The sequence below is a fragment of the Salmo salar genome, chromosome ssa13, assembly GCF_905237065.1.
Source record: "Salmo salar chromosome ssa13, Ssal_v3.1, whole genome shotgun sequence".
In the NCBI taxonomy this organism is placed as follows: domain Eukaryota; kingdom Metazoa; phylum Chordata; class Actinopteri; order Salmoniformes; family Salmonidae; genus Salmo; species Salmo salar.
Window position 1 is genome coordinate 30310560 of NC_059454.1, and position 13811 is coordinate 30324370.

Sequence of the window (13811 nt, forward strand, 5' to 3'; positions counted from 1 at the left end):
AGGTAATTCTGGGTCTTCCTTTCCTGTGGCGGTCCTCATGAGAGCCATTTTCATCATAGCGCTTGATGGTTTTTGTAACTGCACTTGAAGAAATGTTCAAAGTTCTTGAAATTTTCCGGTTTGACTGACCTTCATGTCTTAGTAATGATGGACTGTCGTTTCTCGTTGCTTATTTGAGCTGTTCTTGCCATAATATGGACTTGGTCTTTTATCAAATAGCCCTATCTTCTGTATACCACCCCTACCTTGTCACAACACAACTGATTGGCTCAAACGCATTATGAATGAAAGAAATTCCACAAATTAACAAGGCACACCTGTTAATTGAAATCCATTACAGGTGACTACCTCATGAAGCTGGTTGAGAGAATGCCAAGATTGTGCAAAGCTGTCATCAAGGCAAAGGGTGGCTACTTCGAAGAATATAAAATATTATTTGATTTGTTTAACACTTTTTTTGGATACTACTACATGTTATTTAATAGTTTTGATGTCTTCACTATTATTTTACAATGTAGAAAATAGTAAAATTAAAGAAAAACCCTTGAATGAGTAGGTGTGTTCAAACTTTTGACTGGTATTGTATGTGGGGTATGGACCAAAAACACACATGTCAAAATGAAGGATATCCTCCTTTTAGTGCTAAAATGCAAACTCCAGATTGTGGCTTTAAGTACATTTAAAATGGGGTTTATACACCCATATTTCCTGACAACCCCTACTTAATCAAATAACTGATGTTTCACAAAAAATATATACTATAGGTATAAGTAGTGGTCCTAGTAAATCATTCAAGTTACCAGCACAGCACACCCATTGACTATACATTAAAATTAGCTTATTATCCTTACTGAAATTAAGGTTCTCATTACCGAAATGGACCCCAAATATTATGTGTTTGTGAAAAATGTGTGTTTCGGTAATGAAAGACCCTGAGCTGCAAGTAATAGCAGACAACCATTATGAGTCAGCAAACAATTGACCACATCAATAAACCCTATTCATCCTTCCATGTTGGTAAGGTAATGGTTCTCTAAGATTTCCCAATTTGAGCTTTTTAGTAATTTCGGTAATGAGAAGGTCAGGTGTCGTAAAGGGGGTGTTTAAGAATAAGATCCTCATTCTGAAGGCATATAAGTGAAGTAATTAAATGAACTTGTGCTCATCTAAAGACTACTCCTCTAGATGATGCATCATGGTTGAATAATAATATTTAGAAATAAAATATTGGAGTTTTTACAGCAACTTGAAAAAGTGTTGCGGTACTGAGAAACATGGCCACAGATGCAGTGTTTTTACGTAATAAATATTATAGTTTAATGTAGACTTCAAGTAGTATAACATTTGTATGAATTATGGACAAACTACAGCAACAAATTTTGTTTTATTCAAAAAAATTATATTTTTCTAAAGTAACATTTTATAAGTGACCCAAGAATTTAAACTGGGCGCATTTCGGTAATGACGACAATTTTGGGATGAAAATGTACAAAGTTCTAGGGAAATTTTGAAAACATTTAAGACTGCCATAAACTAAGCATCTTAGTCTTCAGAATGATAGTTGATTGTGGCAGATGCATCATGGTTTTCTAATGATTTGTTACTGCAATGGCTAAAACTGGTTTCATGCGAATCACCCAACCACAGGCCCCTGTAGGGCCCACAACATAATATGGACCTTTGCTGTGTTGGTGTTGTTGGTTTTTGGCTTGCTTGCGCTCTTGCTTGCCCATTCTGCCATAGGCCTTACAGTAATTATAGGCGGGTACAATTTGGTGGCTGAGAATCCTTTTGAATAACCTGGTTGTCCTTTATGGCAGTCCTACTCCTTTTTCATGTTGATTTATTGATTAGGTCCTAAACGTGGTCCACCCAGAAGTCTGCTGCACACCTTTGTGGGAAGATCCGTTTAGCATGCCACAAATGTAACCCATTGATTGTGAATATCGATTCCCAGTTTTTCTTCTTTGGTCCGATGTCAGCCAACTAGCCACTGTATCCTACTGGGTTGAGCTAAGCTCCCACTGTGGAACAGTGTTCTTCTAAAGCCAGGATAAGGGCTTGTTGTGTAGGTAGTCACCCCCAGATTCATCCATGCTGGGAGTGTACTTGGCACAGTCAGTCCTAGTCCAATTTAATTCTGATTAGATATCAGTATGCTCTGGCAGGCCGGTGAAATCCCTGCCTGATCAAGATGCACAAGCATGGAGGGAGATTGGTAGGCAAATGTCTCCTTTCCCTAATCTCCATAGATCTCTCCATCCAAAGGATGCATCTCAGTCATTTCAATTATCCCAACCTTTTCTGTTCCGGGGACCAACAAATCACTGTCAATCTCTTTAGGACAACCAGTCAATTTTATCAGTGAATATAACAGATTAAAGGTTTTATTATTATTATTATAAACTATTTGCTTTGTGAAAAGTAATGTAAAATTGCTTATAATTCCATTAGTCTAATACTCCCATGTCCCAACTGTGAGGCCTATTCTTTTTGGAAGAAACATATGTTAAAAACATTCGGACCACCTGCAGTAGAAAGCAACTGGCCTAGACGATCTCTTTCTCCTAGTTTATTTTCCTGTATCAAGGGTGATCTGAAAGAACTGCTAGGATTTCTAATTTATTGCTTTCACCTCACCGGTAGATCAGAGCAAAAGGAGAAGAGGAGCCAAGGACAGGAAGCTACTTTAGACTATCGATACTCACCCTGAGGCTCCCCTTTAACACAGTGTCAGATGACTGGCCAGAGCTATTAATCCAGTGAAGGCAGGCTAAACTGTGATTTTAGGGCTGGAGAAAGTGAGTATGAACCCCCCACTCCACATGTTTTCACGCTTAAGCAGATACCTTTAATACACAGTAATCCCTGTAAACATACAAATATAATCTCAAATTTAGTATAATAATTTTGTTCGGCCTATTGCTGCTGGATTAAGATGGATTAGGCCTATACTAAACCAAGTATCTGAATACTTATCATGGGATTAACAAAAAAGGCATTTGGTCTACACTGTCAGTTGTATCACCCAGGGTGAATAAATGTCGTTTGTAAGCATAAAGCTTCATAGGTAGTGTTGTATGCATGGGTAGATAATGGTTGCAGGTTCTCTCTGTTATTGGAAGCTGTGAGTGTGAAATAGTCTTTCCAGTGAGATGTGACAATTTAAAGGGAGAGCTGTCAAAAGTTCAGAACTTCTGTAGATTAGGCTACATGCTTGGTTTTAACAAGGGAATATGTCAAATTTGAGTGTGTTTCACTTTCCGATCCATTTGTGACAGGCCTGTTTTTCTTGGATTCGTCTCTGCTTTTTTTCTTGTCCTCACACAAATGCACAAACAAAATTCTGTAGGCCGTTACGTAAAGGCTGCAAGCCCACAGTAGGCAGCCCAGGCAGGCAGATGAGGAGGATGCAGAGAGACAGGCTGATCTAGTGTGCTCCACATCTACAGGCGGCTGGACTGCCTGCCTCTATCTATGCAGTCGCACCCCCTCGATTCCCCTGTGTACTGTAGACACAGACCGAAGCAGCATCCAGGAATGCCATCACCAACATGATCAACCAAAGCCAAGCATTTGTTGGCCGAGGGACAACCGAGGTAGGCCTCCCCCGCCTTAACAACGGTAGGGAAACTGGTTCAATACCATTGCTAAATAGCATTGTAAATTCATTGACCGTGGTTAACTCAGCGGTTTAAAAAAGGTGACTGTGCTTTAGCCTCTTGTTGTGGCTGTGTAGACAGACAGTGTTTCAACAACCTGTCAGCTGAGACATTCCTCCTAGTGGTTAAGAGCATTGGGCCAGTAACCAAAAGGTCGCTGGTTTGAATCTCCAAGGTGGAAAAATCTGCCATTCTGTCCTTAAGCAAGGCAGTTAACCCCCAACAACAACTTCTCCCCGGTTCCCGATGACGTCGATTAAGGCCGGACCTCTCTAATTCAGAGGGGTTGAGTTAAAAGCAAAAGACACATTTTGGTTGAATCCATTCCGTTATGAATGGATTCAACTGACTACACTACATGACCAAAAGTATGTAGACGTGCTCGTCGAACATCTCTTTCCATAATCATGGGCATTAATATAGACTTGATCCTCCCTTTGCTGCTATAACAGCCTCCACTCTTCTGGGAAGCCTTTCCACTAGATGTTGGAGCATTGCTGCGGGGACTTGCTTCCATTCAGCCACAAGAGCATTAGTGAGATCGGACACTGATGTTGGGCGATTAGGCCTGTCTCTCAGTCGGCGTTCCAATTCATCCCAAAGATGTTCGAAGGGTTAAAGGTCAGGGCTCTGTACAGGCCAGTAGAGTTCTTCCACACCAATCTTAACAAACCATTTCTGTATGGACCTCACTTTGTGCACGGGGGCATTGTCATGCTGAAACAGGAAAGGCCTTACCCAAACTGTTGCCACAAAGTTGGAAGCACAGAATCGTCTAGAATGTCATTGTATTCTGTAGCGTTAAGATTCCCCTTCACTGGATCTAAGGGGCCTAGCCCGAACCATGAAAACACTCCCAGACCACTATTCCTCCTCCACCAAACTTTACAGTTGGCACTACGCATTCGGGCAGGTAGTGTTCCCCTGGCATCCGCCAAACCCAGATTCGTCCATCGGACTGCCAGTTGGTAAGCGTGATTCATCACTCCAGAGAACACGTTTCCACTGCTCCGGAGTCCAATGGCGGTGAGCTTTACACCACTCCAGCTGACGCATTGCACGTGGTGATCTTAGACGCTTGGCATTGCGCAGGGTGATCTTAGGCTTGTATGCGCCTGCTCGGCCATGGAAACCCATTTCATGAAGCTCCCGACGAATAGTTCTTGTGCTGACGTTGCTTCCAGAGGCAGTTTGGAACTCGGTAGTGAGTGTTGCAACTGAGGAAAGACGTTTTTTATGCGCTTCAGCACTCTGGTCCCCTACTGGGAGCTTGTGTGGCGTACCACTTCGTGGATAATCTGTTGTTGCTCCTTGATATTGCCACTTCACAATAACAGCACTTACAGTTGACTGGGGCAGCTCTAGCAGGGCAGAAATTTGATGAACTGACTTATTGGAAAGGTGGCATTCTATGACGGTGCCACTTTGAAAGTCACTGAGCTCTTCAGTAAGGCCATTCTACTGCCAATGTTTGTCTATGTCGATTGCATGGCTGTGTACTCGATTTTATACACCTGTCAGCAATGGGTGTGTGGCTGAAATAGCCGAATCCACAAATTTGAAGGGTGTCCACATTCTTTTGTATGTATAGTTTAGATATCCCCTTTCCCTATTCAAGACAGAGCTAAAGTAGGCCATGTATGCAGCCTGACCGGCTGGCTGTCTGACTAGTGGGCTGTCTGATTGGCATACCTCTCTTATTTGTGAAGGTTCATGCCATTCTGCCGACTCAGTCCTCCACATGAATAAGCACTTCTTTCCTGCGTTTGTTGGGTTTCAAGTGGCTGCCGGGCGCTAATGCTACATGCCATAGTGTCATTATGAGGGCATGACTGTGTGGCAGACTGTGGCTGCTGTGTCATGTCAGGGGTACAGAGGAAAGCAGTTAGGGGAGTCTAATGTCCAGCTGCTCCTCTCTGAGTCAGCCCATGTCACACAGCATGGGGCTCAGTGAATGTTGAAGAAGGGACAGGATAAAATCACAGGGCTTCAGTACATGGGTTAATGAGACAAAAGGCATGCTGCTGCAGTGTCACTGACAGTATCTCTGCGAATGGTGTAAAGCTCTCTGAGTATTGAGACCATGGCAGCCATATTGGTCAGGGAGAAATCCAAACGAACTTCATTGGAATGAATGGCAGTAGAGGCATAATTGGGATTTTATTTACGCAGGAAAATTTAAGTAAGGCATGTGATCTATCAGAAAATGTGTAATAGAATTATTTTTATCCAATAATATTGTCATATAATTATAAATACGGCTTATATGGGTTTTAAACAATTGTTCTGTGATATATACAGTGGCAAGAAAAAGTATGTAAACCCTTTGGAATTACCTGGATTTCTGCATAAATTTGTCATAAAATTTGATCTGATCTTTGTCTTAGTCACAACAATGTGCGGGGGGGGGGGGCAATATGTGTTGGACCGCAGAGTGAAGGAAAAGCAGCCAACAAGTGCTCAGCATATGTGGGAACTCCCTCAAGATGGTTGGAAAAGCATTCCAGGTGAAGCTGGTTGAGAGAATGCCAAGAGTGTGTGCAAAGCTGTCTACTTTGAAGAATCTCATATGAAATATATTTTGATTTGTTTAACACTTTTTTGGTTACTACATGATTCCATATGTGTTATTTCATAGTTTAGATGTCTTCACTACTATTCTACAATGTAGAATATAGTCAAAATAAAGAAAAACCCTTGAATGACTAGGTGTGCCCAAACTTTTGACTGGTACTGTGTGTATATATAGCCTCTAAAATATATGTAAAAAGACCATACAGTTCAACATTTTTGTTTTCTTGAAAAGCTATTATATGATACAGTACTTGTTGCATTTACAACGCGTCAAAGTCCAATCAACTGATTTCAGCCAATGAATGGCTCTGGATTGACTGCATTGTTTGAATGGAGTGTTAGCATATTGACAGTTAATTTGGAAAAATGATGGAATCATAACTGTCTGGCTAGCTAGCTAACAAACAGAGTGCAGATTAAAGGTGCGTTTCGTAAATTCACTCCGGCCATCTACTCCAATTTCAGAGCGCTCTCATCTGAGTGTGCCAGAGCACAGACTAACTGATGAATTTATGAACGCTCAACACCTGTTGAATATACATTTACATTTTAGTCATTTAGCAGACACTCTTATCCAGAGCGACTTACAGTAGTGAATGCATACATTTCATTTCATGCATTATTTTTTTGTCTTTTTTTTTTTTTTTACTGTCCCCCCGTGGGAATCGAACCCACAACCCTGGCGTTGCACACACCATGCTGGCGTTGCAAACACCATGCTCTACCAACTGAGCCACAGGGAATATGGCCGGTGTCGGTAAACGTCAGCAAAAAAACATTATTAAATTGTTACCAGCAGCACAGTTACAGTCACCAATGCTCTGGATAACATGAAAACAGCCTAACCAGCTCTGCAAGGGCGAGGAAAATGGTCAGTGAGTTGTTTTTTCATTTGTGTCTGGAAGTAGCTAGCCAACGTTAGCCAGTTAGCTCAGGTGCTCGACTGTCGTAGTGAGGTCAGAACGCTTGGATCAACCCTACTCCGAGAGCGTCCAGTGTGCGCTCTGAATGTTCCGAGAACAAAACGCTCTGAATTTAAGAACAGACAATCTGACAATGCTCTGAATTTACAAACGCCCAGAGCGCACTCTGGCACGCCAAAATGAATTTACTAACACAACCAAATTCTTAATTCATTATTTATTTATCTTATCAATAGAAATAGAATGGAATTCAAGTCAATGATTGCATAATGGATAGCCTCCTGAGTGGCGCAGCGGTCTAAGACACTGCATCAGTACAGACCCGGGAGACCCATGAGGCGGCGGACAATTGGCCCAGCGTCGTCCAGGTTAGGGGAGGGTTTAGACGGCCGAGATGTCCTTGTCCTATTGCGCTTTAGCGACTTCTTGTGGCGGGCCGGGAAGGAGTGCTGGGTCGTTTTTTGGAGGACACATGGCTCTCGACCTTCGCCTCTCACGAGTCCGTATGGGAGTTGCAGCGATGGGATATTCAATTTGGATATCATGAAATTGCGGAGAAAAAGGGGTAAAAAGATGGCATAACGGGTGGACTGGAGGCCAAGATTACAAGGTTAAGACAACGTGGTTATAATTTCCCATAACTCTTTGCAATTTCATGGGACTTGCGTTGCTAGTTAGCAACGGCGTTAATAGTTATCAATGGCACTGGTCCCATTAATTTGTTTATTTAGAGCGCTTTCACATGGAATTATTACATTGTCTTAACCTTTTGTTTTTTTTTACCTAGAAGAAAAGCCGGATGTAAAAGCAGGAAAGGGAACCCATCAATCTGGAATGTGATTTGTTGAATCAACTCAACTGACATTACAAAAAAATACATTCCATTGCGTGAGCCACATCAGTTAGCATCATTTGAATGAACATTCGACATTACCATGGAAATTATTGCATCACAATACCAGGCAGACATTGCGAGTGTACCCATGAGTTTACCAGTCATATTGCCAGGGTTAGAGGTTCCAAGCCCATTCTATTTCTATGATCTTATCACAGCACTGGCAAACCATGTTTTACCAATTCCCTGACAAACATGGCTGACATTTTTCCCATCATAAGACGGTCCATGTCCATTCTAGTGTTCTAATTCTATGATTGAGACCATTGTTTTAGGGCTTAGGCTGACTTCTTTTAAAAAAAATTGTCAAGATCATGAAATTGTTTACCAATGAAGAAGTGGTGGTGAATGGCCAATCTGAGCTAGCCTATTTACGGAAAAAGATGCTTGGCTGCAATAACTATTTGTCACAAAATGAAAACTCAAATGCCGGTTCTCATTCACATCTCTGCTAGTAGACGGCGCCCCAATTGATTAGACATCTTTTTCTTTCTCTCTCCTTCTCCCGTCAGTCACCCCTGATCTAGTCCCGGAGCCCCTGGTGCTACCCGTGGTGCCCTCCCTGCCCTCTGTGCGGGTCCGGCCTGCCCTTCACAGGCCCCGGAGGCGCAACAACAGCAGCAGCGGAAGCGACCCCACCAGGCCGCGGCCCTTGGGCCCGGCTGGCCCGAGAGGCAGCATGGAGGTGGGCATGCGCGTGGTGCGCGGCCTGGACTGGAAGTGGGGGAACCAGGACGACAGTGAGGGTCACGTGGGCACAGTGGTGGAGATCGGGCGGCAAGGAAGCACCACCACGCCCGATAAGACGGTGGTGGTGCAGTGGGACAGCGGCACGCGTACCAACTACCGCACAGGATACCAAGGCTCCTACGACCTGCTGCTCTACGACAATGCCCAGATTGGTGAGCATAGCACCCCACCTCAGCTGTTTACACACATATAGGCTATGTACTTACAGTGAATTTGGAAAGTATTCAGACCCCTTCACATTTTGTTACATTACAGCCTCACTCTAAAAATGACTAAATTGTTTACGTCATCAATCTACACACAATACCCCATAATGACAAAGTGAAAATGGGTTTTTACAATTTTTTGCAAATGTATTAAAAATAAAAAATATAAATATAAGTATTCAGACCCTTTGCTATGAGAATCGAAATTGAGCTCAGGTGCATCCTGTTTCCATTGATCATCCTTGATTGGAGTCCACCTGTGGTAAATTCAATTGATTGGACATGATTTGGAAAGGCACACACCTGTCTATATAAGTTCCCACAGTTGACAGTGCATGTCAGAACAAAAACCAAGCTATGAAGTCAAAGGAATTGTCTGTAGAGCTCCGAGACAGGATTGTGTCGAGGTACGGATCTGGGGAAGGATACCAAAAAATGTCTGCAGCATTGAAGGTCCCCAAGAACAGAGTGGCCTCCATTCTTAAATGGGAGAAGTTTGGAACCACCAAGACTCTTTCTAGAGCTGGCCGCCCGGCCAATTTGAGCAATCGGGGGAGAAAGGCCTTGGTCATGGAGGTGACCAAGAACCCGATGGTCACTCTGACAGCGCTCCAGAGTTTCTTCTGTGGAGATGGGAGAACCTTCTAGCAGGACAACCATCTCTGGAGCACTCCACCAATCAGGCCTTTGCCTGACGGAAGCCACTCCTCAGTAAAAGGCACGACAGCCCGCTTGGAGTTTGCCAAAAGGCACCTAAAGGGCTCTGACCATGAGAAACAAGATTCTCTGGTCTGATGAAACCAACATTGAACTCTTTGGCCTGAATGCCAAGCGTCACGTCTGGAGGAAACCTGGCACCATCCCTACGGTGAAGCATGGTGGTGGCAGCATCGTGCTGTGGGGATGTTTTTCAGCGGCAGGAACTGGGAGACTAGTCAGGATCAAGGGAAAGATTAGCTAAGCAAAGTACAGAGAGATCAATGATGAAAACCTGCTCCAGAGCGCTCAGGACCTCAGACTGGGGCGAAGCTTCACCTTCCAACAGGACAATGACCCTAAGCAAACAACCAATACGATGCAGGAGTGGCTTTGGGACAAGTCTCTGAATGTCCTTGAGAGGCCCAGCCAGAGCCTGGACTTGAACCCGATCGAACACCTGAAAATAGCTGTGCAGCAGCACTCCCCATCCAACCTGACAGAGCTTGAGACGATCTGCAGAAAAGATTGGGAGAAACTCCCCAAATACAGGTGTGCCAAGCTTGTAGCATTATACCCAAGAAGACTTGAGGCTGTAATTGCTGCCAAAGGTGCTTCAACAAAGTACTGAGTAAAGGGTCTGAATACTTATGTAAATGTCATATACATTTAAAAAAAATTTTTTTTTATACATTTGCAGAAATGTCTAAAAACCTGTTTTTGCTTTGTCATTATGGGGTATTGTGTGAAGATTGATGAGGGGGAAAAAATGGTTTAATACATTTTAGAATAAGGTTGTAACATAGCAAAATGTGGAAAAAGTCAAGGGGTCTGAATGCTTTCTGAATGCAGTGTATATACTGTACAGTGCCTTCAGAATGTATTCACACCCCTTGACTTTTTCCACATTTTGCTGTGTTACAGCCTGCATTTAAAATTGATAAAATTGCCATTTTTTTGGCACTGGCCTACACACTATACCCATAATGTCAAAGTGGAATTTTGTGACATTTTTACAAATTAATAAAAAATGAAAAGCTGAAATGTCTTGCGTTAATAATTATTCAACCCCTTTGTTATGGCAAGCTTACCGTAAATTCCGGACTATAAGCCGTAACTTTTTTCCCAGGCTTTGAACCTCGCGGCTTAAACAATGACGCGGCTAATATATGGATTTTTCCCGCTTTCAATTTTTTTTTCTCCAAAAAAACACATTCTGTGATGTGTTCAGTTTTTTGCCGGCATGAAGCTTTCATTAGACCAATGAAATTGCCGAACGGGTTAAGGTCAAACAACTTTTTTGTTTACTGTTTAGATTAAATTGAGCGCTCTCAAACTTCCCATCATTCTGATTACGGTAGTCATTTTGTCACCCTCATCATGGCAAACACACGGAGAAATGCATATGATGCAGCTTTCAAGTTGAAGGCGATTGATCTGGCTGTTGGAAAAGGAAATAGAGATGCTGCACGGGAGCTTGGTCTTAATGAGTCGATGATAAGACTTTGGAAACAGCAGCGTGAGGAATTGACTCAGTGCAAAAAGACAACTAAAGCTTACTGCTAATTTTTTATTTTGTGTTACAAGCTGTGTTTCGATAAAGCCTATTTATTTTTGTTACAAGCCGTGTTTCGTTAAAGCCTATTTATTTTTGTTACAAGCCGTGTTTCGTTAAAGCCTGTGTAATGTTCATTTGTTTCAATGTACCGGTAGGCACCTGCGGCTTATAGACATGTGCGGCTTATTTATGTTGAAAATAAAAAATTTAATTCAGTGGGTGCGGCTTATATTCAGGTGTGCTTAATAGTCCGGAAATTACGGTACATAAGTTCAGGAGTTAAAATGTGCGTAACAAGTCACATAATAAGTTGCATGGACTCACAAAGAAGGGCACCTATTGGTCGATGGGTAAATATACACTGAACAAAAATATATACGCAACTTGCAAGAATTCAAAGACTGTACGGAGTTAATGTTCATATAAGGAAATCCGTCAATTGAAATAAATTCATTAGGCCTAATTTATGGATTTCACATGACTGGGAATACAGATGCATCTGTTGGTCACAGATAACTTTGTTTTAAAGGTTGGGACATGGATAAAAAAAAACAGTCCGTTTCTGGTGTGACCACCATTTGCCTCATGCAGCGCGACATCTCCTTTGCATAGAGTTGATCAGGCTGTTGATTATGACCTGTGGATTGTTGTCCCACTCCTCTTCAATGGTTGTGCGAAGTTGCTGGATATTGTTGTGAACTGGAACATGCTGTCTTACACATCGATCCAGAGCATCCCGAACATGCTCAATCGGTGACATGTCTGGTGAGTATGCAGGCCATGGAAAAACTGGGACATTTTCAGCTTCCCGGAATTGTGTACATATTCTTGCAATATGGGGCTGTGCATTATCATGCTGAAACATAAAGTGATGGCAGCAGATGGATAGCACGACAATGGGCCACAGGATCTCGTCAAGGTATCCCTGTGCATTAAAATTGCCATTGATAAAATGCAATTTTGTTCATTGTCCGTAGCTTATGCCTGTCCATATCATAACCCCACCGCCACCATGGGGCACTCTGTTCACAGCATTGACGTCAGCAAACCGCTCGCCCACACGACGCCATACACGCCATCTGCCCGGTACAGTTGAAACTGGGATTCATCCATGAAGAGCACACTTCTCCAGCGTACCAGTGGCCATCGAAGGTGAGTATTTGCTCCCTGAAGTCAGTTATGACGCCAAACTGCAGTCAGGTCAAGACCCTGGTGAGGACGATGAGCACGCAGATGAGCTTCCCTGAGAGGGTTTTTGACAGTTTGTGCAGAAATTCTTCGATTGTGCAAACCCACAGTTTCATCAGGTGGCTGGTCTCAGACGATCCCGCAGGTGAAGAAGCCGGATGTGGAGGTCCTGGGCTGGCGTGGTTGCACGTGGTCTGCGGTTCTGAGGCCGGTTGGACGTACTGCCAAATTTTCCAAAACCTGTGTAATGATCATGCTGTTTAATCAGCTTCTTGATATGCCACACCTGTCCAGTGGCTGGATTATCTTGGCAAAGGAGAAATGCTCACTAACGGGTATAAACACATTTGTGTACAATATTTGCGAGAAATACGCTTTTTGTGTCTATGGAACATTTCTGGAATCTTTTATTTCAGCTCATGAAACATGGGACCAACACTTTACATGTTGCGTTTATATTTTTGTTCAGTGTAAAAAAAGACAGACCATTGAATATCCCTTTGAGAATGGTTAAGTTATTAATTACACTTAATTACACAGTCCCTACAAAAATACAGGCATCCTAATTGCAGCATTACCGCAAAAATGGAAGATGCAATTGGAAGGGGGGAAAAAGTAAGGAACTTGTCTGTCGACCCTGCATTAAAGACCAAAATTGGTTAAAGAAAATGGAGATAAATAAAAATGTATACCAGTTTCATTTAAGGACCAAAACATTGACAGCTGTGCCATATAGATTGCAAAATAGTTGGGAATAGATTTTCGATGTACCGATTTCATGGCACGTGGTTTATGAGCTGATACACAAAACGATGCCGGATTGAAAACTTCGAATTTTCCAATTTAAATGATACCAAAATTATACCAAATTCTTGCAACCAATAGAATGTTTTTAAAATATATTTATATATTACAGTTACATACAGTTGAAGTCGGAAATTTACATACACCTTAGCCAAATGCATTTAAACTCAGTTTTTCACAATTCCTGACATTTAATCCTAGTAAAAATTCCCTGTTTTAGGTCAGTTAGGATCACCACTTTATTTTAAGAATGTGAAATGTCAGAATAATAGTAGAGAGAATTATTTATTTCAGCTTTTATTTCTTTCATAACATTCCCAGTGGGTCAGAAGTTTACATACACTCAATTAGTATTTGGTAGCATTGCCTTTAAATTGTTTAACTGGGGTCAAATGTTTCTGGTAGCCTTCCACAAGCTTCCCACAATAAGTTGGGTGCATTTTTGGCCCATTCCTCCTGACAGAGCTGGTGTAACTGAGTCAGGTTTGTAGGCCTCCTTGCTCGCACACGCTTTTTCAGTTCTGCCCACAAATTTTCTATAGGATTGAGGTCAGG

At 42.4% G+C, this 13811-nt stretch overlaps 1 protein-coding gene across 4 annotated transcripts in view; it reads left to right on the forward strand.

Moving 5' to 3' along the window:
- The window catches only part of LOC106566874 (E3 ubiquitin-protein ligase MIB2), a 74123-nt gene that overhangs the window by 10591 nt on the left and 49721 nt on the right, over window positions 1–13811 (forward strand). For all 4 annotated transcript variants that reach the window (XM_014135383.2, XM_014135384.2, XM_045693128.1 and 1 more), the window contains exon 2: window positions 8567–8956. In XM_014135383.2, coding sequence (XP_013990858.2) covers window positions 8734–8956 — 223 coding nt within the window. In that variant the 5' untranslated portion in view covers window positions 8567–8733. The remainder of the gene's footprint in view (window positions 1–8566; window positions 8957–13811) is intronic.